This window comes from Patella vulgata, chromosome 1, assembly GCF_932274485.2.
Source record: "Patella vulgata chromosome 1, xgPatVulg1.2, whole genome shotgun sequence".
NCBI lineage: Eukaryota > Metazoa > Mollusca > Gastropoda > Patellidae > Patella > Patella vulgata.
The window spans coordinates 59,087,927-59,111,983 of record NC_065879.2 but is presented as its reverse complement, the minus strand read 5'-3'; the positions used below and the strand labels follow the sequence as shown (position 1 = coordinate 59,111,983).

The window sequence follows — 24,057 nt, the reverse complement described above, 5'->3', positions numbered from 1 at the left end:
TAAAACGAACGAAAGATATCATAAATGAGAATGCCCGAGCTGTGGATTCACATAAAAACTGCACTTTCTCCTTGTTTATATACTCTTCAAAAAAAAGTAGGGGATATTCAGAAACAATACAAAACTGCGGAAATGCACTGCTGTTTTTATTAGAGGTAACCAGTGTATGTTAATAACAGGCCAATTGCCTACACATGAAACATAAACAGTTCTTATGGGTGGCTTATCTGACGGCCCCAGAGATACACTGTCAAAAGTGAAAATGGACGTTTTTGATTTTTGTCGTTATAATGAGTAATTGCTCCACCAATCCTCAGACAATCAGCAATTCGTGGTGGCATGCTCCTAATCAACCGTCCAATCACGATTTGGGGCAATCTAACCAACTCCTCTTGCAGTGCCACGGCCAATTCTTGCAGTGTTGACGTTGACGCCGACGAATACGTCTCCCGATCATATCCCAGACATGCTCTATATGGGAAAGGTCAGGACTCATGGCTGGCCAAGGCATATGGACAGTATGTTGACGCTGGAGGTAGTCATTCACGACACGAGCGCAGTGGGCACGGGCATTATCATCTTGAAATATGAAACGTCGACCTGCACGTTGAGCAAAGGGCAGAACAATCGGTGCCAGGATGTGGTCACGGTAGTACACTCCAGTGACCCTTCCTTGAACAATATGCAAGTCCGTTCTGCCAGTCATGGTGATTCCTGCCCACACCATAACAGACCCACGCCCGAATTTGATATGCTGCCTGACGTTAACGTTAGCATGACGCTCATTTACACGCCTCCAAACGCGAGCACCCTATCGATGAAATCCAGAGTGTCGCGGGTGCAACTCAGTGGTTCTGTTGGGGCGATAAGTTCTTCATCTGTGAACATACTCTCAAAGCATGTCAAGTGTCCATGACTATTTATCGTATCACAACCTGCATAGGTATTTGCATTTCAATATCCCCTACATTTTTTGAAGAGTATATATTGCCGAATAGACATGAATCACTAAAAAGCAGATTTGATGTCTCCAAAACACTTGTTTTTCTATATTCAAACTTGAATCTCGAAAAAGCAGATTTAATGGATGAATTCAAATTGAATCTCAAAAATAAAGATTTTAGTCATGTAAATTTAAAGAATGTCTCCAAAACACATTTGATTAAATCAGTTTCCTAAAATGAACTAAAGATATCATAAAGAGGATGCCTGAGCAGTGAATTCACATAAAAACGAGCTACTCTTTTTTTCGATATTCAGACTTGAATCTCAAAAAGATTTTAATCTCAAAAAGATTTTAATCTCAAAAAGATTTTAATCTAGCTCAAAAAGATTTTAATCTAGCTCAAAAAGATTTTAATCTCAAAAAGATTTTAATCTCAAAAAGATTTTAATCATTTATATCTAGAGAATGTCTTCTAAACACATTTGATTAAATCAGTTTTCTAAAACGGACTAAACATATCGTAAAAGAGGATGCATGAGCAGTGAATTCACATAAAACATACACCTTCTCCTTGTTTTTTGATATTGGCGAATGTTGAAAAACGCGCAACTCTTTTTTCTATATTCAAACTTGAATTTCGAAAAAGCAGATTTAATAGACGTATATCTACAGAATGTCTGCAATACACATTTGATTAAATCGGTTTTCTAAAACGAACTGAAGATATCATAAATTGCGGATGCCTGGGCAGTGGATTCCCATAAAAATGCTCTTTCTCCTTGTATTTTTATATTGGCGAATATCGATATTCAGACTTGAATCTCAATTTGATGGATGTATATCTACAGAATGTCTCCAAAACACATTTGATTAAATCAGTTTTCTAAAACGAACTAAAGATATCATGAATTGCGGATGCCTGGGCAGTGGATTCCCATAAAAATGTTCTTTCTCCTTGTATTTTTATATTGGCGAATATCGATATTCAGACTTGAATCTCATTGACTGTCATTGAGCCACTGCTAAAGACCCCTACGCGCAAGCGAATTATTGAAATAAAATTGAACCATGTGTTAGTCCCGAAATTACCTAGTTTGTGTCGAGTGGACGTTAAACCCCATTTCTCTCTCTCTCTCTCCTTTGATAAAATGAAATATCATTAACGAGGATGCCTGAGCAGTGGATTCACATAAAAAATGCTCGTTTTTCTTCTTTTTTTATATTGGCAAATGGCGAAAATTATCTATTCGTTTTGTAATATTCAAACTTTAATTCACATAAAAACTGCACCTTTTCCTTGTTTTGTCATATTGGAGAATGTCGAAAAACGAGCTTGAATCTCGTAAAAGCAGATTTGATGGATGTATATTGTAGTGGTATCAAATATTAGCAGGTTTACTGTAATTCTAGATGTCACGTGATCATATGAGCCGATCTGTAATGGAGCAAAAATTTAGAGAGCCCCCAAGAATGTCCCAATATTTTGTTATAAGCACCCTCTTAATGAAGACCAAACAGACATGTAACATGGTGTCAGAAGTGGAGGATAGGGAGGAGCTATTTAAATGGTAAATTTCCATCAAGATTTTATATCAAACGAGGATTTTCAACCGCATGTAAACGTTGAAAAGTTTCCGCCATTTTGTCTCAGACAATGAGTCGCAGATCTAGGCCCAACTCTACTCGTCTAATAATCAAATTTGATTGGATCTGAAAGACATATTCGTAAAATCTATATTGTCTGCATATACTGAACAATTATGAACAACCTCTCTCCTCCTGAAAAACACAGTTTTGAAGGAAATTTAAAAGAAATTTTTCGTCAATTCAAGCAAGCATTCAAAGTATACCTCGTAGCTGCTGGCCTCGACAGTAAGTGAGAGCGCGTAAATGCCAACATCCTACAGCATGTCATTGGTCTCGAGGCCATAAAAGTTATCGATGGTTTCCAATGGAAGGAAAACGAAGATAAAGAGAAATCCGAAGATAAAGAGAAATCCGAAGATATCCTGAACAAGTTTACCGAATACTGCACACCTATGAAAAATCTCACAGTTGGAAGATTTAATTTCAATACCAGATATCAAGGTAAAGATGAACCATTTGAAGAATTTCACTCTGCTATTTGTAAAATGGCCAACAGATGTGAATTTTCTGTTTTAAATGACTCCCTTATCAAAGATCGCATGGTGTGTGGCATCTATGATAATACGCAAGAAAACCAACCTTTACTTTAACGAAATCTGTAGAATACTGTAAAGCAGCAGAAGTCATTTTACATCGAAGTATATCATTACAGCATTATCAGGAAAAATCTATGGTTGAACCGCCATTTGAAGAGAATCTCCATCAAGTTCATGGCCATTGCAAGTGACAACATAATCATTAAAGAAAACTAGCTTTTCCAAGTTCTCTTCGTACAGCCATTCAAGAGCCATCGGTCCGAGTCCCGCAAGCCTGAAAGCTGACTCATACAGACATTCAAAGTGTTAGTATTGTGGTAAAGAGTCGCATCAACGAAACTTTTGTCAAGCTAGTAATTTTTAAATTAAAAGTGTCTAGCCTGAAATAAGAAGGAATATTTTCAATCAATGTGTCAGGCAAAGTCAAAATCCTCATCACATTTCAGAAGTCAATATACAGTACAGATCGTGCTGTCAATGATGGTGAATTAGATAAAAGTACACATGAAGTTTCTGAAACAGAGAATAGTAATGAAGTGGACAACAACAATTACAGTTTTTTGGTGCTGTTGAATCTTCACATTCTCAACCAATAAAAGATGACTGACGCGTCACAGTTATAGTGGATTACACCAAATTACGTTTCAAGTCAGATTCAGGAGCTGATGTCACAGTTATCCCAAAATGGCTATACAGGCAAAATATTCAACATCATCGACTTCATACTTCAGATAGAGTACTTACTGGTCCTGATAATCATCGTTTAAATATCTGTGATTATTTCAAAACAATTATTTCATGGCAAGGTCGATCTCGTGCTGAAGTTATTTTTGTCATAGCAAATCTCAAAATATGTAGTACCATGTGTCGTCTGTCAGACGTGGAAAGCGGCCCACGTACTAATACCGGTCGCCACATCCGGCGTGTGGCCCATGCATCTTTTCTTGCTACATATCTTAGTAGCCTTGTGATTGTCTAGTATTTTCAATTGTCGCCTTTGCTTCCCCTTCACGTTGTGTATTCTCTTCTTCTTATCTAAATAATTAAGACGTTTGTCTTCTCAGTAGATAAGACGTTTGTCTTACCAGGAATAACAATGCAACAGTTCGTTTTTACATTTTATATATCATAGCTGGATACATAGATACAAACGTAGTAAATTACAGTAAAGTCATTCTCTCATACCCCATCCAGCCAGACTCGCTGGTACGAGTCTGCTGATAAAAATAGCTACATCTTTTCTCCTCTGGAATCAAGCTGCTGCCTGCCGAATGCTCACAAATATGATAGTTTTATAGCTTTGGGGTTTGGGCCTTCAATTATCCAATTGGTCAAATATGATGTAAATAATCATAGAGATTGGTTAATTAAGCCAACTGATGCAATCGTAATTTTCCGATCACGTGTTAGACATGATATTCTCATTCCCACGGAACCAGCTAATGTTTACCAAATTATAACTCTTTTTTATATACCAATCTGTCACAGATATTAATTAATATAATGCTACTACCTTAAAGAGCAAAATTTCTACAAAAGTCTTACAAATGCCATTGTTGAGTAATACTGCTTGTCAATCCTTGGGTGTAATAATTTCCATTAGTGAAATTAGTGATCAAGCTTCGATTGAAGAAAACTTTCCTGAACTTTTTGATGGTTTAGGTATATTAAATGAAGAATATGAAATCCAGATGGCAGATTTGCCATTAATGACACTAAGGTCGAAGTGGAGTTTAAGAGATTGCAGCGTTTAGATGTCATAAAACCAGTTGATGTTCCTACACCTTGGTGTGTACTTCTATTCGTCATTCCCAAAACAACTAAAAACGCAGGCACAGGTCTACGCGAAGTTTCCGCTGTCCGCATATGTGTTGATCTAACCAGGTTAAATAAAGCTGGCAAACGCGAGAGACATGTGTTACCCTCTGTTGAACATGTATTAGGACAGATGGCAGGTGCACGCGTTTTTTGAAAATTAGATGCAAACAGCTTATTCCATCAAATAACATTAACTAAAAAGTCAGCCCTCCTCACTACTTTCATGAGTCCCTATGGTCGATTCTGTTACAACTGACTACCTTTTGGGATTTCCAGTGATCCTGAACATTTCATGAAGCGCATGTCCAGAATATTACAAGGCCTTAATGGAGTAGCGTGTCTCGTGGATGATATTGTTGTGTACGGGTGGTGATATGCTGAGCATGACAAGAATCTTAATCTTGTTCTTCGTAGACTTCGTAAACATAAACTTACTTTGAATAAATCAAAATGTCAGTGACGTACATCAGAGATCAGATTTCTAGGTCAAGTAGTCAGTGTAGATGGAATCAAAGCAGACTCAGACAAAACACCTGCCACCAAAAGTTTCCTACAGCCTAATGGTCAATGGTCAATCAGCTCTCGAAGTTTATAGAAAACTTGACTGCCCTTACAAATCACTTCGTTCTGGTTCATTGTGGATATTGTGGAAACTATAGTGAGTACCGGTTCATCCTTATTTGGACTTGGAACTGTCATACTACAACGACATTCAAGTGGATGGAAACCCGTTGCATACCCATCGCGTAGCTTGACGGACACTGGGCAAAAATACCTCCAATTTGATAAGGAAGCCTTAGTTACAGTTTGGGCATGTGAAAAGTTCTTATAGAAACCGATCACAAACCCTTAGTTTCATTATTAGGAACTAAAGATCTAACTAATCTACCAATACGCATACAGGGATACAGAATGCGACTTATGCGTTATTTCTATTCAATAGTTTATGTTGCTGGTAAGAATTTATCCACAGCCGATTGTTTATCATGATTGAGTTCGAATTTCGTCAAAATCGGACTGTAACTGCCCGTCAAAATGGCCCCTCCTTGAACGCAAATTGTGTAGAAGTATGTAATACCAAGGTTGTGGACCAGTTAGAGGTTACAATTTGTGTCTTATTTTGATGAAACTTAAAATATATGTTTATATCTCAAAGATCTCAGTTCCTGTGGATATTTGCACACATCAGACCATAACTCCCATGATTATGGTCCCTGATTGTACGAAAAATGATATTTTTAGCTTGTGGATCCTCTAGAGGACACAATTATTATCAGATTTTAAAAACAGTTTCAATAGATCACTGTTCCACCATAGTGAAGGTTGAATCCGAATTTCGGGAAAATCGAACTGCCCGACAAAATGCTCTGCTCAGGCATCCTTATTTATACTAAACAGCAAAAAACACCAAAAAAATCAAATCACTCTACAAAACGACTTACTAAATAGATAAAAGCAATTTTTTGTGAACAGTATGTTGACACATAAGTGATTAATTCATCACAATTCCAAGACATTACTACGAGAGAAGGTTTAGAGTCTGTGCACAGTCTATACATCAGTATCTGGTGTGTCCACCGCGAGTATCAATAACAGCAGCGCAGCGTCTGTACATGGAGTGGACCAGACGATTGATGAACGCCATTGGCACCTCGAACCACACTATCAGAAAAGCCTGGCGCAATCCATCGGCTGTGTTTGGTCTCGGTACAACGTTATTAAGTCTTCTGCTGTAGAAAGTCCCGAGTAACGTTGTTTCGATGACGTGCGAAATGTGGTATGACGTGGGGTCTGAGAGCTTGATCGATGTAGCGCACTGCTTTGATGCCGCCTACTCTCCCTGGACCAAGATTTTGGAACACCACAGGACCCACTCTCTGGTTCAGGCCGATTCCACCCCACATCATTATGCTTGGACCTCCCATGAGTCTCGTTCCGTGACACATTGGTCAGAATAACGCTGGCCACGTCGACGCCATATTCAGGTCCTGTCATCTGCAGTTGATACGCAATACCGACTCTCATCTGTGAACAGATCAGTTCTCCATTGCCTGTGTCGCCAGTTCTAGTGTTGTTGGGCAAACCGTAGACGTTCACGTCGATGGCGAGGGGTGAGGATCGGTCCACGGTAAGGTCTACGGTCTTCCGTGTGTTCCCACTGCCTGACGTGCTGTTTCATATGCCTGTGTAAAGGGATTCCGAACGTGCTGTCGCACAACATGGCGGTCTTGTCGCTCTGTGGTAACCCTTGGTCTACCAGTTCGGAGCCGATCATCCGTGTGTTCCCACTGCCTGACGTGCTGTCTCATATGCCTGTGTAAAGGGATTCCGAACGTGCTGTCGCACAACATGGCGGTCTTGTCGCTCTGTGGTAACCCTTGGTCTACCAGTTCGGGGCCGATCATCCGTGGTGTTGGTGGCCCGAAAGCGTTGCTGAAGCCTGTAGATGATCTGAACATTGACCTGGAAGTGATTGACAAGGCCTTGGGCAGTGTGGCCTTCGTCGAGTTTCCAAGCGCCTGGTTCCCCTGCGCTTCGTGAGCCGTGGCATGCTGCTGACGTTGTAGTGTGAACGATTCAACCAGGTATGGGGGTGCATTTTATAGGGCTGGTACCCGGTGAACAGCACGTGCAGCATGAGTTACATGTAGATGGTCCGAACATTGACCTGGAAGTGATTGGCAACGGATTGGGCAGTTTGGCCGGAGTCTTCCAAGCGCCTAGTTCATCTGCGCTGTCGTGAGTCGTGGCATGCTACTGACGTTGTAATGTGAATGATTCAACCAGGTATGGGGTGCATTTTATAGGACTGGTCCCGTTGAAGAGCACGTGCAGCATGAGTTACATGGAAATCATAGAGAACACACTACCATCTCAGAAGTCAGGTTGCGTTTTTGAGAACACTTCCTGGGTTCCTGGAAGGCTCCTTATTGCTCAGGTAAAGTTGGAGATGTGGTCACAAATATACAATAAAAAACATTTGGCAAGTTTTATGCAATGCGTCTGTTCAGAGTAACATACTAACCTGACGGGTTTTTTTTTGCTGCTTAGTATATGATACCTTTAGTTTGTTTTAGAAAACTTATTGATTCAAATGTATTTTGGGGACTTTCTGTAGATATACATCCATCAAATCTGCTTTCTTGAGTTTCAAGTTTGAATATTTGCCAATATCGAAAAACGAGCTGGTTGTTTTTTTCGTTATTCGACAATATCCAAATAACGAAAGTCGAGCTAATTTCACACTGCCGCTCTATTGTCAGTCCGGAATGTCTGGAATTGACTGAACTGCAATTGGGTGACGCTGAATTCAGTCCGATCATAGTTCTGCCAGCCCCGACAACGAAGGTGGTATGGTTAGAGTCGTGACGTAATTAAACTCAACGAATAAGTTGTAGTTGTCATCGTTGGTTGAGATATTTTCTTAAGCAGTCAACGTACGCATTGTAACTGAAATTAATCTTTTCACTCGATTGTCACTATTTTTCGGATTTAGAGAATTCAGTTACGGAACGTTCAATCGGGTATCCCCATAAAGCCTTTATTTCGCAAAGGGGTTTATTTTACATGAGGCCAATAAAACTTTTCATTATCTAAAATAAATACAATTTATTATAGAAAGTGTCATTACCTTTACAAAAAGGTAATGAGTAATTAAGAAAACCTAGATTTAAATTCAGATACCAACACCATGTTTGAAACTGCTGTATATATCTTGTCCAATGCGAACTGTCGTCGAATCATGTACACTACAATTATTTCCACTTTTTGACACCTTTCATTTGTTATGGGCCCTGTAAGTCATACCTTTGATCCTTGGTTATCTGTATGTGCCAAAAAGTACAGGTAGCTTCTCCTATATTTTGCATTTTACCAGGTACGTGCGTATGTAAATTACTAAAATAATGATATACTGTACCATAATTACCTGGATAACAACTATTTAACGTTAAACTCAAACTGTATTTCTCTTTTCATTATGTATTGGTATGAATTCAAAAGTAGAACAAATATTTGTTGGTTATGTCCTAAAATTATGATATCAGGTTTTCAAGAAAGATTAAACATGTCTTACTACGTGCCAACAATGGATGTCAATTTGTTTTGTAACAACGCTTCATTTATTTTAATTTTCAGCACCAAACATTACCAAGGATATATCCCAAATAATCTGTACTTATCCAATCGCAATGAATCTTTGTTGGAATCATGGTCGTTGTCTTGGTGATATCTTCCATGGCAGGATCTGTGAATGTGCACCTGGATTTTCGGGAATCTTTTGTCAGAGATCGGGTAACAGTTCAGGTAAGTTTTCAGTTCAGATTTAGTTCAAAATAAACTGTTGAATAATATATACAATGACGGTAACTATATAAAATGACATTATTATTTTTGTAGAAGGTACTGGGCCCTGTTTCACAATATCTTATGCTAAAAGCACTAAAATAGATATTAATTAAATTTAAATTGGAATTTTAAATTTTGTGTGTTTCACGAAGATCGATTGTAAATTAAAATGGAATTTTAATAGATTTTAGTTGAAACTGCTTTCACCTGCCCAATGCTGTTTCTGGTAGCTGGCATACGGATATAAACAAATGCACTTCGGAACTGAAAACTGTTGACAGGTTGAACTACCGCTTACAAAACCAATGGGGATAGTTTCATATGTTGTAGCAATATCTGCAGTCTGCACACGATCCGACAATCTTAAGGAGATGAAATAAATGATTGGGTTGAGTTTATTGCGTTTTATTCGATTGGAAATATTGTAGTACTATGCGTCTTTCGTCTGACGTGGAGAGCGGGTGACCCTTACCGGTCGCCACATCCTACGTACGACCCATGCATGTTTTCGTACTACATATTTTGGTAGCCTTGTGATCATCTAGAATTAGTCTCTAGCTGCCTTTGCTTCTGCTTCACGTTGTGTATTTACTTCTAACTGTTTTATTAAGACGTTTGTCTTACCAGGAATAACAATGCAACAGTTCGTTTTTACATTTTATATATCATAGCTGCTTACATATGGTAAAATGCATAATAGAATAAAGCCATCCTTTCAAACCTCATCCAGCCAGACTCACTGGGCGAGTCTGCTGATAGCAATTGCTACATCTTTTCCCTACTGGAATCAAGCTGCTATCTGGCGATTGCTCACACATATGATAGTTGTGTAGCTTGGGTTTGGACCTTCCATTATCTAATTGGTCAAATATGATGTAAATAATTAGAGAGAATGGTTAATTGAGCCAAATGACGCCGAAACCCACCCTTATATGGTAATGGAAATTTACTGGAGAAACATCCCATAAGATATCTGTTATCAACCTAGAATTGAATGTTTACCACATTATAACTCTTTTTTATATAACCATCTGTCACTCATTCGCTAACTTAATTTAAGTACAAATATGTGAATCTACTAACTTACCAGAGATATTGATTAATACAATATAATGCTATCATTAATTATAAGAGTAAAAATTCTAGCAATATTAATACAATATATCGTTCAGTTGGCCTGGAACTTGCCGCTTTCGTGACCTTGGCGTTTGATTTTCTGGCATGCTTCAGTGGGAATAATGCGTATCGATGAACTAAATCGTGGCATTTTGGATAACAGAAACTATTGAAAATTGTCACTTACAAACATATCATATTTGTGGATGTGTTTTCCATCACGTTCACCCCACTCACTCTTGTGTGTCCGCAAGTGAACTGTAAAAGTAGTGAGTGTACTTTCCTGCCCAAACTTTATCTATTTTATCAGGCCAGATTTTTATTCAGAGTAGGGATTCAGTGAATCATCTGTAGAAACACATGTAAACTTGAAAAGATCAATGTATAACCAGAAATCTTATTTGAATTACTCAAACTGATAGATAGTATATTTATTTCAGTTCAACCGAATTCACTGTGTACACTGGGTAGAGAAACCTTTAATTTGGTGACTCGCATCAACAAGGGCAACTTTTCGTGGGTATCTGATGATACAATCATAGAGCCTGGTTCTATTGGTCTTCCTGAAGGAGTAAATATTACCAACACCACAGAACAAATAACCAACATGGTACTTTCTAGTTTTGGTTCTATGGTCTCACCTCTAATTGATATGATTCACAGTAGTTTTATTCCTAGTCCTAACTGTACCCAATCTGGTGGATTTAAGCCAAGGCAGTGTGAAGTTAATATCAATAATGGTAGTATTGGGGATTGTTACTGTGTCTTTAGAAATGGAACAGAACAACAAGGAACAAGAATGAGATATCCTGATACGCCATATTGCTATCGTAAGATTATTTCCATAATCTTTTGTGATTTGTTTTATTTTGTGTGTGGGTCGCGGGCGAATGAGTTTGTGACAGAAACTGTATATAAGCATATTCAAATGGGATGGAATCATTTGTCACAATAAAACCGAGAGTAAAGGCCAATGGTCTTTCTTTCCATGGTTATTTGTTCTGACCAGTACTGTACAAAATATGATGGGTGGGGGGCAAAAAACAACAAAACAAATCAACATTCCTCAGTATTCCAGTAGTTTCAGAGGTGTTTGGAATTGATATTTGACATCATTGCCGTGATCATGCACAGCAAGTAGAAGAGGTCATTTCATATTAATATTTAGGGTTGGATAGTCCTCACATATAGGTACAGAAGATTGATACTTGTCTGATTTTTTAATAGAAAGAATGCAGATAATGTATCAATATAGTGGTAAAATCGTTAATGAAATGAAATGGGGTTTAACGTAATCGTTAAAGGAAGCAAAGGATGTCGCCATTTTAGAGGCAAATAAAATGTAAATTATGCTAATGATAATCCATGGTTATACTTTCTATTGTTCTGCTATATAATACGTTTAAAGGAATATATAAAAACTACCGCGAATCCTAACATTGGCATACATATAGTAATGTATTTTGCACAAGAATTCGTTCATTTCCTTTAAAACCATTTAAACAGACGTATGACCCAGAAATTGAAAGTTACAACATTGATATCTTATTGATTGCTTGACAGGTTTACGTACAATCTAATTTGAACATGTAGAATAGTACTGTTTAATAGCCAAGTCAGAAAATAGCTTTAAACATAATAAAAAAAAGTCAGGACTTTCAATGAACTAATTTTTCATTATTTATTTTTGTTAACAGACTTGGACAATGAAACAGATGGAGTTGGGTGTATTCCTGCTGTATGTGGTCAACAATGTAGATATGGTCTGCGTAGAAACGTGAAAGGTTGTGAAATTTGTGAATGCCGAACACCATGTGAAGTAAGTATACTCTGCTATGAAACATCTTTGTAACATGGACGGAGAATCTTCCTTTGTTCTTTTCGTTGATTAAGAAGGTTGCTTTCGCTCTTAATAGACTGGATGGGGCTTAACTGTGCAATAACTAGACAATTTCAATGTTATTGCACACTTTTGATAGTTTACGCCAGTTTTATTAGAAATCTTATCGAGAAGTCACGTTGGGCGGGTTTTCTGTGCAATAACAACGAGCATGAACAGTATTTATTCACTCATTATTGACAGGTGTCAATGTTACAAGTCATCACCCTTCATTCGTTAACACTGCCTCTGTGGTTAAACCTGTTAAATCACTAAAGCCGTGCTATAAATAGGACTTAGCAAGTCAATTTCAATTTCTTTTTCTCTGTATAGTCTACACTTATGTTAGGGTTGGGCCAATATGCAACATTTTCGAAAAATGAAAATCTTCCGGGTGTTTCTATGGCGAAATTGACCGAATAACACGAATCCGGAAGAATTTTGTCCGAAAAAGTGCTCTTTAGATTGATGCAGGTCCATTTTCAAAATGGCGGCCAAAATGGCGTCAAAATCGATATTCTTTGCATATACTGTACATAATCACTTCTAATATCCACTGTAGGGTGTCTTTTATAGGGTTTTTGTGGTCAGACAACTCATATCTGCAATAATAATACATCTCAGAAAATCCAATATGGCGGAAATCCAATATGGCGTCCAAAATGGTGCCAAAATCAACAATTCTCAACAATGGTCGATGTATGGTGTCCCTAATAGGGTTTTTTGGAGTCGGCGAATCCAAATCTGCAATTATTGGGCATGTCTGATGATCCAATATGCCAGGAATTCAGAATGGCCAGATCATATGTCTTTTTCTCTAACCTTACATTACCGATAATCTGGAGACCCTGAATCGTCACCCGAATTACAATGAGAATGTTCATATCTGTACCTGCAATGGTCCATTATTGCTGCAAATGAATTAAAACTCCATTCAAACAAGCATCCCACATAGTGCCATCTTAAGCAGTTCATCGACAGCATCGCTAACATCACTGTCTGGTTTTATAACACCGAGTATTGCTCTTTTTAGTTCCGATATTGTAAACTTTTGGAATCTGAGCTTGCCATCGACTCTAACTCCTCTCTGTTCTGTTAGGTCGTCCAAAACACTTACAGAATCCGGAGTAACTGGACCACCGTGTTTTTTTTGCATTCAGCAAAAATTTGTTGAGTTTTCTGTATTTTCTTCTTTTTCTCATCTTCCTTACGCTTGCGTACACACCGTTGACAAACCTTGGATGCGATTCGAGGTTTGCACAATTGAGCAATCAGATTCGAACAGCTGGCGGTATGACAACAATTCGGACACATTCCATGAAGTCAGTGGTAGCGACCAATCGTTTCTTAGTGGACTCAAGTTTCGTGGAAAGAGCGATGAGGAGAGGAGGGCAATTTGGAAGAAGTCGAGGAAAGGACCTGATGTACAAGAGGCAAAGAAACTGGAAAGAGACTTTCTGGCCACCGTGAACGCCACTCGGTGTTATAAAACCAGACAGTGATGTCGATGAACTGCTTAAGATGGCACTATGTGGGAAGCTTGTTTGAATGGAGTTTTAATTCATTTGCAGACGTGATAGCGAAAGCAATAATGGATCATTGCACGTACAGATATGAACATTCTCGTGGTAATTCGGTTGACGATTCAGGGTCCCCAGATTATCAGTAATTTAAGGTTGGAGAAAAAGACATATGATCTGGCCTACTATGAACATCTGCGTTGTAACGAAAAAATATGATATTAACTGAATGAACTGTACTGGATATGATTCATAATAATATGATAAAATAATAAGTACTTAATTATAAATGATATATTATTGGATTAATCGAAAATCGTAATAAAAATGAATCAGGTTCGAGATATATAATGATTCAAACATAATGCTCTTCTCAGTACTTCCTAGAAAATACTTCTTTTTAGATTACTGGAGGTGGAGATTTCATTTATCTCGACGGGGGATTTTGCTTGTGTTCCGTGGGATTCCTCTCGTCATTTTGTATTTCTGGCATCTTGGATCATCAGAAACGTCCAATAATTGAGACTCACCAACTCCAAAAACCCTATTAGGGACACCATACATCGACCACGGCAAACAATTACGCTCTGCGCTTTCGGAATATAGGAGTTTCGGGCACTATTTTGGCCGCCATCTTGGATTTCCGCCATATTGGATTTTTCTGAAGTGGTTTCATATCGAAACTTGAATTTGCTGACCCCAAAAATCGCAGAAAAGACGCCATACAGTGGGATAACGGGGGTGTTTTCGCACCGCTAAGGTAAGAATTGTTGATTTTGGCGCCATTTTATTGCAGATATGAATTTTCTGACCCCAAAAACCCTATAAAAGACACCCTACAGTGGATATTAGAAGTGATTATGTACAGTATATGCAAAGAATATCGATTTTGACGCCATTTTGAAAAATGGCCCTGCACCAATCTAAAGAGCACTTTTTTCGGGCTAAATTCTTCCGGATTCGTGTTATTCGGTCAATTTCGCCATAGAAACACCCGGGCGGTTTTCATTTTTCGAAAATGTTGCATATTGGCCCAACCCTACTTATGTATTTGGATAAGAAATAAACTTTAGAGTCTGATTTTCATCAATTATTCGAGAATTGGGATAATAAAGATGGTGCCTATCAATGTTAAGGTTTTCACAATAGTACAACTAGAGTGATTGCCCATGATTTTTAAAAGCATATTACCTTTCTGGTACTCATCATTCTACTCATGTCTTATTACAGTGCAAGCCGTATTTTGGGGTTTGTTGACCAGATCAATTGACTGCAGCCTAATTATGATCACGTTTATACAATTGGGTTTTATTATACGCCCACATTTCCACGTGGATGTATTATGCCGTCACACCTGTTCGCCCATGTGTCCGTCCGTTCACATTTTGTTGGTGGACCCTCTACAGGTCACAATTTTAATCCGATTTTGATGAAACCTAAAATATGGCTTACATCCCAAATAGTTTGGTTCCTCTCGATATTGAAGCATATCAGACTGTGACTTCCTGGATTACGGGCCCTGATTTACGAACACTTAAAACACGTGTTTATATCCAAAGATCTCGGTTCCTTTCGATCTTCGCGTATATTGGACCGTAAGTCCCTGAATTGTGGCCCTTGATTGTACGAAAAAGTCGTGATTTTAGCTTGTGGATCCTCTAGAGGTCACAATTTTTATCCGATTGTAAAAAAACCGTTTAACTATAGTATAATCATTACATCATAATGGTGGTTTAGTTCGAATTTCTAGAGGTCACAATTTTTATCCGATTGTGACGAAACCTTGAAATATTATATGTTTATATCCAAAAGAGTTCGGTTCCTTTCGATATTGGCGCATATCGGACGGTAACTGCCTGGAGTTTTAGCTTTTGGAAAATATGGACCGCTTGTTATCCGATTTTCGACGAAACTTAAAATGTATGTTTTTTATCCAATGATCTCGATACTTTTGATATTCGGGCATATCTGACCATAACTTCCTGGATTATGGCCCCAAATTGTACGAAAAATCATGCTTTTAGCCCGTAGATCCTCTGGAGGTCACAATTTTTATTTGATTTTAAAAACTATTCAAATTCATCACCGTTACACCATAATTACAGTTAATTATTAGTGCGCATCAAAATTCAACTTTTTGCTGAATATAGCCTGGACTTTTAATGCAAATTGAATTATTTACGTAATATACTTGTATTACAGAACAAATTTATATTTGTGTTTATAATGAACAATATATTGAATCGTTGTATCTTACAATATGAATGTTGTATCATGTATACTCGCACGCAAAAGAAATGAAGTCGAGTATCAAGTATAAATGTTATTTATTTTCAACAGTAAAGCAAGAATTTCCAATAGGGTAAGATTGACAAAAATTTGACTGAAGACATTGTAATGGATGGAAAGACAGATGGCATCATTATTTCTCCTAAATAAATAAAGTAAATAAATAATAATCGTTTTCTATAGCGCTGATAATTCAGTCAGTCTGACTGCTCTGTGGCGCTTTACAATGTAGATATGATTATAAAAAACATACAGGTATATACAAATAAACAAAAGAATATAAAGGAATAGTCAAGTTACGATATACAATTGGAAAGTGAAGCATTTAAATTATAGTTCAAACGTTTGGGTAAAAACAGGGGTTTTAGACGTCGTTTAAATATAGCGAGGTTTGGATTATTGTGGAGTTCCAGAGGCAATTCGTTCCATTCTTTTGATGCTGCGTACGCAAAAGCTCTCTTACCAAATTTTGACTTCTGTACTGGACATACAGGTTGTTTTTTTATGAGATAAACGTAAGGAACGAGAAGGTACATATTGTTTAATCAAATCGGATAAATAGGATGGTGCCGAAGGATCGTTTAAACAATTGAAAGTGATTGTGTTAATTTTGAAAATGATGTGTTGATTAACCGGTAGCCAATGTAACTGTTTTAGAACAGGTGTAATATGGTCAGATGGTTTGATAAGAGATACAATTCGAGCTGCTTTATTCAGGAGTTTCTGTAGCTGACTTACAGGAATTTTAGTAAGAGAATACAATAATGATTACAAGAATCTGAAAATGACATAACAAAAGCGTTTATTAACATTTTAGTGGTGTAATATGGTCAGATGGTCAGATGGTTTGATAAGAGATACAATTCGAACTGCTTTATTCTGGATTTTCTGTAGCTGACTTACAGGAATTTTAGGAAGAGAATACAATAATGAATTACAAGAATCTAAAAATGACATAACAAAAGCGTTTATTAACATTTTAGTGGCATCACGGTCAATATAGTGCCAATGTTATACAGGTGAAAGTTCGCCTCTTTGCACAGCCCTGATACATGGGTTTTCATATAAAAGAAAGAGTCAAAGAACACACCAAGATTCCTGACACAGTTGGATGGGGTTATGGCAGTGCTTCCAGTAGTCAAATGGTTGATGTCAATGTTCTTTGTTTTATTCCCGATTATTATATTTTCTGTATTTCCATCGTTTAACTTAAGAAAAGTTCAATGCATGCTTCAAGTTCTGATGTAGTGGTATTTGGTGAAGGATCACGTTCAACATATAACTGGGTATCATTCGCATAGAGGTGGTAATTAAGACCCATCTCACGGATGGTATCTCCAATTGGTGCAGTATATGCTGTGCACAAAACCGGTCCTAATACAGATCCCTGGGGAACATCAAAATCAAGAACTTTATGCATTGATTGAGATAACAATACTCTGCAGTCTTCCACTCAGATAGGACTCAAACCACTTCAGTATGTCTCTGGTCTCTGGATATACCTTATCGAGTTTCAAGTCTCCCGAGTAGAATTGATTGATCTATCGTATCGAATGCTGCACTCAAGTCCAATAAAACTAGCGACACTGGTTTCTTCAGATCCAAGCTGCATACGATATCATTGTGAACACGAAGTAAGGCGGATTCCGTACTGTGCCATTTTCTGTATGCTGACTGAAATTTTTCTTAGAGATTGTTTTCACATAAATGGTATTTAACACGATTAAGGACAATTTTTTCTTATATAATTTTCGAAATGAAAGATAAATTTGACACAGGTCAGTAATTGTGTAGCACATCAGGATCAAAGGTTGACTTTTTAATGAGGGTAGTCATATAGGCTGTTTTAAGCGTTCCACACACTTCTCTGCCAACTAAAGACGTGTTCACGGTTTGGGTGATCACTTGAATTAACCCCACTTCGGACTTCTTTAGTAGCTATGTTAGCAGAGCATCGAGGGAACATGGCTTTGAGGCTGATTTCTGATTGTTTGTCTTATCTCATCTTCTGTTGCGAAACAAAAGTTCTCAGGTGTACAACCTTCAAACTTTTTCTCAATGAATATGTTTGTTGGTTTATTTACACCGAGTCCTTTTCAAATGGTGAAGATGTTGTCGTGGAAAAATTCAGAAAATTTATCTGATAGGCTAGCATCATTTTGAACCCATGGCAGAACCTTTTGTAGCCTTCACATGGATTATATTTGTTTGATAACAGAGAGTCCTTAGTGAAGGGTCGTTTAACCAATTCGACTAAATTGTTAGTGGAAGTTTGAGCCTTATTTTAAATTTGTCTGTGAATTTCCAGATTGGTTTTTCTACTTGTTTTCTCAGTTTTCCTGCGTTTAATATGATCATGTATTTCGTTAGTGTACCATTGTTTAGTAGGCCGAATAGGGATTTCTTTTGTTTTCAGTGGAGTATGTTTCCAGCATCTCAGAAAGAATGTCATTATAAACATCCACTTGTTGGTGGGTATTCGATTTGGTGGCAATGGTACTCAGACGTTATGAGTTATTTATTAATAGGAATGTTTTTGTTTTTCTGAAACTTATTGTCCTTTTTATTGGTTCAGGTTTAGGAAACGAAAGATCGCAGAATAAACTGTAGTGATGAGATATCTGATGATCAACAACATCACATGATTGAATAATTGAACCTTGTAACATGGACGGAAAATCTCCCTTTGATCTTTTCGTTGAATAAGCAGATTGTGTTTTCCCTCTAGTAGATTGGGTGGTGCTTAACCGTGCAATAACTAGACATGTTCAATGTTATTGCACTCTTTTGCTGGTTTACACTAGTTTTAGTAGAAATAATATAGAGAAGTGGGGTGGGTTTTCTGTGCAATAACAACAAGCATGTTGAGCAGGTGTCAGTGTTACAAGTCATTTTTTGCACGCTTCATTCATTAACAGGTTTAACATCTCGACTTGTGGTCTCGATGTTTAAACCTGTTAACTCATGAAAGCCGTGCTATAAATATAACATGTTCTCTCGTTATCACAAGATCAAGAATATGATTATGTCTATGCGTTGGTATATCCACATGCCGTTTTAAACTAAATGAATCTAACAATAGTAAAAATTTCTTAATGTTGCAACCATTGGCTTTATCAACATGAAGATTGAAATCTCCAAGAAGTATTAAATGTCAAGGTCCAGTATTCAGATTATTGAGTAGTTCAGCAAATTATGTCAGGAAATCCACAACTCTTGTTGAAGGAGGGCGATATACTGACTCAATTCTTACGTGATTTATTTAGGAGTACATTTAATTGTAGTATTCCAAAAGTTGAAAATAACTTTTTTGTACTTACTCGGGAAACTGTTACAAATTTTTTGAAAAGACAAGCAATCCCACCTCCTTTAGAATGTTTTCTATTTTCAAATATTTTCAAATATTTTCAAATATATAATCAAAGTTGGTAGGAACTAATTTTTTGATGATAACTGTGTCTTCACTGTGAATCCAAGTCTCAGTTGCAATAAATAAATCCACATCATTATCAACAACATATTCATTCAGTTCATCAGTTTTATTTCGGGCAGTTCTCGTATTCAATATGCATAAGCTAAACTTTTCACAATTTTCTTTTATCGTTTTTCACTTTCTCTCCTGGAGCACTTAGGGTCAGATCATTTAGGTTATTAAAATTAACACCTTGGTTGGTCTTGTCAATAGGAACTCTTTCACTAATGACTGTCTTAATTAATATTATTATGTGTTTATTCTTGCCAGCTCTACAACACCTCGGTCTTAGTAGACTGGACAAGAACAATGGTTGTGTTGACGAGTATATTATGTCACTGTAGCCAATCCCGATTCATGACGAATATGAATAATAAAAGTTACCAATTCTACTGTATAAATTAGTCTTTCTCGCTAAAGTTGTGTCTTGTGCCGTGATACAGTCCAAAAATCACATAAATCAAAATCCTTGTTCACAGTAATAATTAGTAAAAACACAGAGCAACATAAAACATGTGCTGCCCTTGGGCGCTTTATAAAGGTTAAGGGGTCACACAGTTTCGGGTTAATACCCAATATGTCAGTTAATACCTAGTGTGACAACCATTAGCATTGGTCACTGCCACGTATCTCCTGTACATTGAATGGGTGAGACGATTTGTGAAGACCCCTACAGGACCCTCTGCACATATCCAAAGCAACTGTGCGTAGTTCATCGGCAGTTGTAGGGAATGGTCCCACATTATGCAGACGCCTTTGAACCTCATCCCACAAGTGTTCAGATTAGGAGTGAGGGCTGGGCACGGTAAACCATGATGTTGGAGAAAGGCCATGGTAGCTCTGGCAACATGGGGCCAAGTGTTGTCCTGCTGGAAAATGTGTTGTTGATGTTGTGCAAAAAATGGAACAACGTGATGTCTTATTAGGTCGGTGTTACGCTGAGCAGTAACGTCGTGTCCCCGACCATTCTGGGAGCACATGGGACCAAGTATTACATTAAGTCCAATCATGACGCTAGGTCCTCCCCTTGGATCCGTTTCCAAAACGTTCCTGTTCTGCGAAACGTTCACCTCGATGACGCCAAATTCTTACTCTTCTGTTTGCATGGGAGACACAAAAGCAAGTCTCGCCAGAGAAGATGTCACGTCTCCACTTACGATGTCGCCAATTTTGATGCCCTTTGAAGTCTCGTTGTCGATGCCTTAGTTGGAGAACAGGACGACGCGCTGGTTGGCGACATCTGAGGTTGTTGGAATGGAGGCATTCGGACAGTTTAACTTGCAGTTAGAAACGGATCTCGCTGGTGGTGACGATCTTGTGGTGACCCTAGGACAACAGTAGTGTGGGAGGTACCCTGAGGCTATCGCTGCACCCTGAGATATTTGGCTGCGGCACCCAAAGGTGTTTGACTGCGGCACCCTGAGGTATTTGGCTGCGGCACTTTGACGGCTGGCACTTTAGGCGATTTACAAATGATCATGTGACAACTACGTAATTTGAATGGTTGATAGAGGTCATTGGTTCGACTTGTTCATATGAATATCGGTTTGAATTGTGTAGGGATTCGCGAAATATTTTATTTGTACGGCGCATGGGCCCGCGTCGCCATGCCCCGCGTCTTTTTCGTCCTCGCCACGCCCCAAAGACCAACGCATGTCCTAAAATCCCTTCCAATCAATTGTATAGTTAATTGTATTTGTTCATTTAGTTTTGTTATTTCCTCATTTAGTTGATTATTTATAATTAACTTAATTATTTATATTTTAATTCATTATTCATAATCTAATTTTCAAGGTGTATGGGTTGATACACCGTCTCTTTTTTGAGTGGGGCTCAAAAAAGAGACGGTGTATCAACCCATACACCGAGAAAACAAGGTATATAACTAACTTATACTACATACTTTTTCGCGAAATAAAGATTTTTTCTATTTTTCCTAATTTCAAAAGCATTTTTCATTTCACAAATTTATCAAAGTTTCCCATTTAGAGCCTCCCAATTATCTCATCGCAAACGCTTATTTCTACTCAGGTAAATGATGTCAGTACACCGCACGTGCATTTCACGGTTTAAATCAGGTCAGGGAAAATGTTCATAACAGGGATATTGATTGGTTGAGAAAAGCAAACGTCATCCAATCATTTTGTACAATACATGTAGCCATTTCTTGTTGTTTTGCCAGAAATGAATGCGGGAATTCGTCGAAGAATCCTACTTTATAATGTCACAGATATATATTTCTAAAACCGAGAATATCATCAGTTCTGCAAAAAATTTCAATGATCGCGAAGATTTAGAATAGTATAGTTAATTGTATTTGTTCATTTAGTTTTGTTATTTCCTCATTTAGTTGATTATTTATAATTAACTTAATTATTTATATTTTAATTCATTATTCATAATCTAATTACCTTTTTTTATATTCTAATTCATTATTCATAATCTAATTACTTTTTTTCATTTCATGAATTCTTTTTCATGAATTATAAATAATTCAATTATTTTTTTTTTTATTAATTAATGTTTTCTTTTTATTAATTAATGATTTTTTTTTATTAATTGATTTTTTTTTAATAATTGATTTTTTTTTAATAATTAATTGTTTTTAATAATTATTATTTTTTTTAATAATTATTATTTTTTTTAATAATTAATTTTTAACAATTAATTTTTTTTTCAATAATTAATTTTATTTTTCATTAATTTTTTTTTCATTAAATTGGGTTTTTTTTCAATATTTATTTTTATTTGTTTTTTTTTTTAAAATTATTTTGGTTTGTTTTAACTTGGCAAAATTATTTATGGATCTGGTGGCAGATTTCAATTTGAGTTTTTGAATTTCACGACCGAAATAGGGTTTTAAATAAGAGAAATGAAACGAGGTTTAACTATCCAGCACATACTGGCTAATAGGGACTAGACTAATATTTTGGAACTTGAATATTCTCAGATTTAACCAATAAAATAATTGTAGTAATTTGTAGTATTAAGTAATATGTTAATTAAAATATTAATTGTTTTATATTAATTGAAGTTAATTAAACTCGCGTAATTGTTAAAAAAATACTGGCTAATAGGGACTAGACTAATATTTTGGAACTTGAATATTCTCAGATTTAACCAATAAAATAATTGTAGTCATTTGTAGTATTAAGTAATATGTTAATTAAAATATTAATTGTTTTATATTAATTGAGGTTAATCAACTCGCGTAATTGTTAAAAAAGTACAAGCTGTATGTCGTTAAGGCCTGATAAGTGGTTTTTTTTTTAAAAAGATAATTGTAGTTATTATCGTATTAATTAATATGTTAATTAGTATATTAATTGTTTTATATTAATTTAGGTTAGTTAAACCCCAACTTACTTCGCTAAGAATATTGCTTTTTTATTTTAGCATTTTGATTATATTTAAGAAAAATAAAAGTGGTCAGTTCTTTAAAATAAAGGTTAATATTACATTATGTATTTAACAGATGTTTTAACAGATGTTTTTCGGGGTCGTTGGTGAACTTTTGACCGATATACTAAAAACAAATACTATGGACCTATTTAATTATGTCAATAACCTCTGTATTTTTTCTATGTCAGTTTTTAATTTGAGTTTTTAGTTTTCATGACTAAAATTGGGTTTTATATGCGACAAGTAAACGAGGTTTAACGTCCATACTGGCTAATAGGGTCTAGATTGATATACACGCTTTTTTGTTTCTTATTATCGGGACTAAAAATAAATATCTTTACTTCTAGTTGTTTAGAGTCGTGTGCGACAGAATAGAATACGTTTGTTATATATTCTCAGATTTAACCAATCAAAATGTAAACATAGAGCGGGAGGAAGAAAGATATCAATAACCTTCGAGGGTTTTTTTTTTGGGGGGGGGGGGGGTTGAAGAGTGGCTAAAAAATTTTAAAAAAAATATAGATCGTTAATGTATTAAAAATGTTTTTTTTTAAAAGTAAAATGGTGACTAGTTAATTGTAATCATTATAGTATCAAGTAAGTAATAGTTATATACCTTGTTTTCAAGGTGTATGGGTTGATACACCGTCTCTTTTTTGTGTGGGGCTCAAAAAAGAGACGGTGTATCAACCCATACACCGAGAAAACAAGGTATATAACTAACTTATACTACATACTTTTTCACGAAATAAAGATTTTTTCTATTTTTCCCAATTTCAAAAGCATTTTTCATTTCACAAATTTATCAAAGTTTCCCATTTAGAGCCCCCTAATTATCTCATCGCAAACGCTTATTTCTACTCAGGTAAATGATGTCAGTACACCGCACGTGCATTTCACGGTTTAAATCAGGTCAGGGAAAATGTTCATAACAGGGATAGTGATTGGTTGAGAAAAGCAAACGTCATCCAATCATTTTGTACAATACATGTAGCCATTTCTTGTTATTTTACCAACATCCTGGCAGAAATGAATGCGGGAATTCGTCGAAGAATCCTACTTTATAATGTCACAGATATATATTT

General features: G+C 36.6%; 1 protein-coding gene across 1 annotated transcript in view; it reads left to right on the top strand.

Annotated features, from left to right (window-relative positions):
- The window catches only part of LOC126808776 (neurogenic locus Notch protein), a 429,826-nt gene that overhangs the window by 214,810 nt on the left and 190,959 nt on the right, over positions 1-24,057 (top strand). Inside the window, exons 30-32 of the mRNA XM_056102639.1 lie at positions 9,085-9,252; positions 10,851-11,240; positions 12,108-12,229. Of these exons, the coding sequence (XP_055958614.1) occupies positions 9,085-9,252; positions 10,851-11,240; positions 12,108-12,229 (680 nt within the window). The remainder of the gene's footprint in view (positions 1-9,084; positions 9,253-10,850; positions 11,241-12,107; positions 12,230-24,057) is intronic.